Source organism: Myotis yumanensis, unplaced genomic scaffold (assembly GCF_028538775.1).
Source record: "Myotis yumanensis isolate MYYU_CA2020_CCGP unplaced genomic scaffold, mMyoYum1.0.hap1 SCAF_17, whole genome shotgun sequence".
In the NCBI taxonomy this organism is placed as follows: domain Eukaryota; kingdom Metazoa; phylum Chordata; class Mammalia; order Chiroptera; family Vespertilionidae; genus Myotis; species Myotis yumanensis.
The window spans coordinates 38,505,028-38,506,873 of record NW_027223768.1 but is presented as its reverse complement, the minus strand read 5'-3'; the positions used below and the strand labels follow the sequence as shown (position 1 = coordinate 38,506,873).

The following is a 1,846-nucleotide window of genomic DNA, read 5'->3' as shown; positions in this document are numbered from 1 at the left end:
ATGGGCGACTGGAGCTTCCTGGGGAACATCCTGGAGGAGGTGAGCGAGCACTCCACGGCCGTGGGCCGCGTGTGGCTCACGGTGCTCTTCATCTTCCGCATCCTCATCCTGGGCACGGCCGCCGAGCTGGTGTGGGGCGACGAGCAGGCCGACTTCGTGTGCAACACGCAGCAGCCGGGCTGCGAGAACGTCTGCTACGACGCGGCCTTCCCCATTTCGCACGTCCGCCTGTGGGTGCTGCAGATCATCTTCGTGTCCGCGCCGTCGCTCGTGTACGTGGGCCACGCGGTGCACCGGGCGCGCGCGGAGGAGAAGCGCGCGGCGCGCGGGGCGCGGGGGCCGGGCCCGGCGGGCGGGAGGGGGCCGGGCGCCGAGCCGGGCGGCGGCCCGCAGGGCGCCCGGCGGTTCCGGCTGGAGGGCCCCCTGCTGCGCACCTACGTGGGCCACATCGCCTGCAAGAGCCTGTTCGAGGCGGGCTTCGTGGCGGGCCACTACCTGCTGTACGGGTTCCGCATCCCGCCCCTCTACCGCTGCAGCCGCTGGCCCTGCCCCAACGTGGTGGACTGCTTCGTGTCGCGGCCCACGGAGAAGACCATCTTCATCCTGTTCATGCTGTGCGTGGCCGCCGTGTCCCTCCTGCTCAACCTCCTGGAGATGAGCCACCTGGGCCTGAAGCGCGTGCGCTCCGCCTTCCGGGGGCGCGTGGAGCCGCCGCCGCCGGGGGAGGTGCCTGAGACACCCCTGCGCTCCATCGCCGTGGCCTCCGTGCAGAAAGCCCAGGGCTACCAGCTCCTCGAGGAAGAAAAGATCGTGTCGCACTACTTCCCGCTGGCCGAGGCCGGCCTGGGGGAGGCCAGCCCGCGGTCCGCCCAGCCCTTCCGACGGCTGGAGGAGAGGAGGGGCGCGGGGCTCCCGGGGGGCCTGCCCAGGGCTGACCCGGAGGCGCTGCCGTCCTACGCGCAGGTGGGAGCCCCGGGGTGTGAGCTGGACGAGCAACCGGGGGAGAAAGGAGCGGACCCCGAGCGGGTAGCGGTGGCGGAGAGGCTGGAAGCGGAGAGAGTGAGCACAGAAGGGCGGGAGACCCCGGCGGTGGGCGGGGAGGAAGAGGCCTCCCAGGTGGGGAAGGAGGGGGAGGAAGGAGAGCTACCGGCTGAGAAGGTGGCGAAGCAAAGGCTGCCGGCGGAGAAGGCACCTTCCCCGGGTGCAGAGCTGGCTGGGGATGACACCAGGCCCCTGAGCAGGTTGAGCAAAGCCAGCAGCCGGGCCAGGTCCGATGATCTGACCGTATGAGGTGGTGCCAAAGGAAGAAAGAGAACACGGGAGCTGGCCTACGGGGCCAGGCGAAAGGAAAAATGCCCACAGGAGCTGAGTCTCTGCCCCTCCCCTCGCACCCATGCCTGGTCGCACAGTGCAGGCTGCACAGTCAGTGAACTGTCTTTCCCATATGTAAGGGCTACCAAGGCAAAGCCATCAGTCTCCTCTGGCTGCCCTGCCCTCTTCCCCAGCGGCTGCGGGACTCTTCACACAGGGGGCCATTGTACCAGAAATCCTTCTGATCAGACTTGCGATTGCCTCCTACCTTTGTACTAGCCGTTGCCTCAAGCTCACGCAGTCGACTTTGTCACCCAGCCCTTCCCCAGCAGCGACCATGTGGCCCTGCATCAGGAGTTCCAAAGGCAACCTCTAGAGCAGTGGTTCTCAACCTTCCTAATGCCGCGACCCTTTAATACAGTTCCTCATGTTGTGGTGACCCCCAACCATAAAATTACTTTCGTTGCTACTTCATAACTGTGATTTTGCTACCTTTATGAATCATAATGTAAATATCTGATATGCAGGATGTGTT

General features: G+C 65.8%; 1 protein-coding gene across 1 annotated transcript; it reads left to right on the top strand.

Annotated features, from left to right (window-relative positions):
- On the top strand, positions 1 to 1,290 carry GJA8 (gap junction protein alpha 8). The gene has a single exon (XM_070396760.1). It carries the CDS (start codon positions 1 to 3, stop codon positions 1,288 to 1,290), a length of 1,290 nt encoding a protein of 429 aa, XP_070252861.1.
- Positions 1,291 to 1,846: the final 556 nt, after the last annotated feature.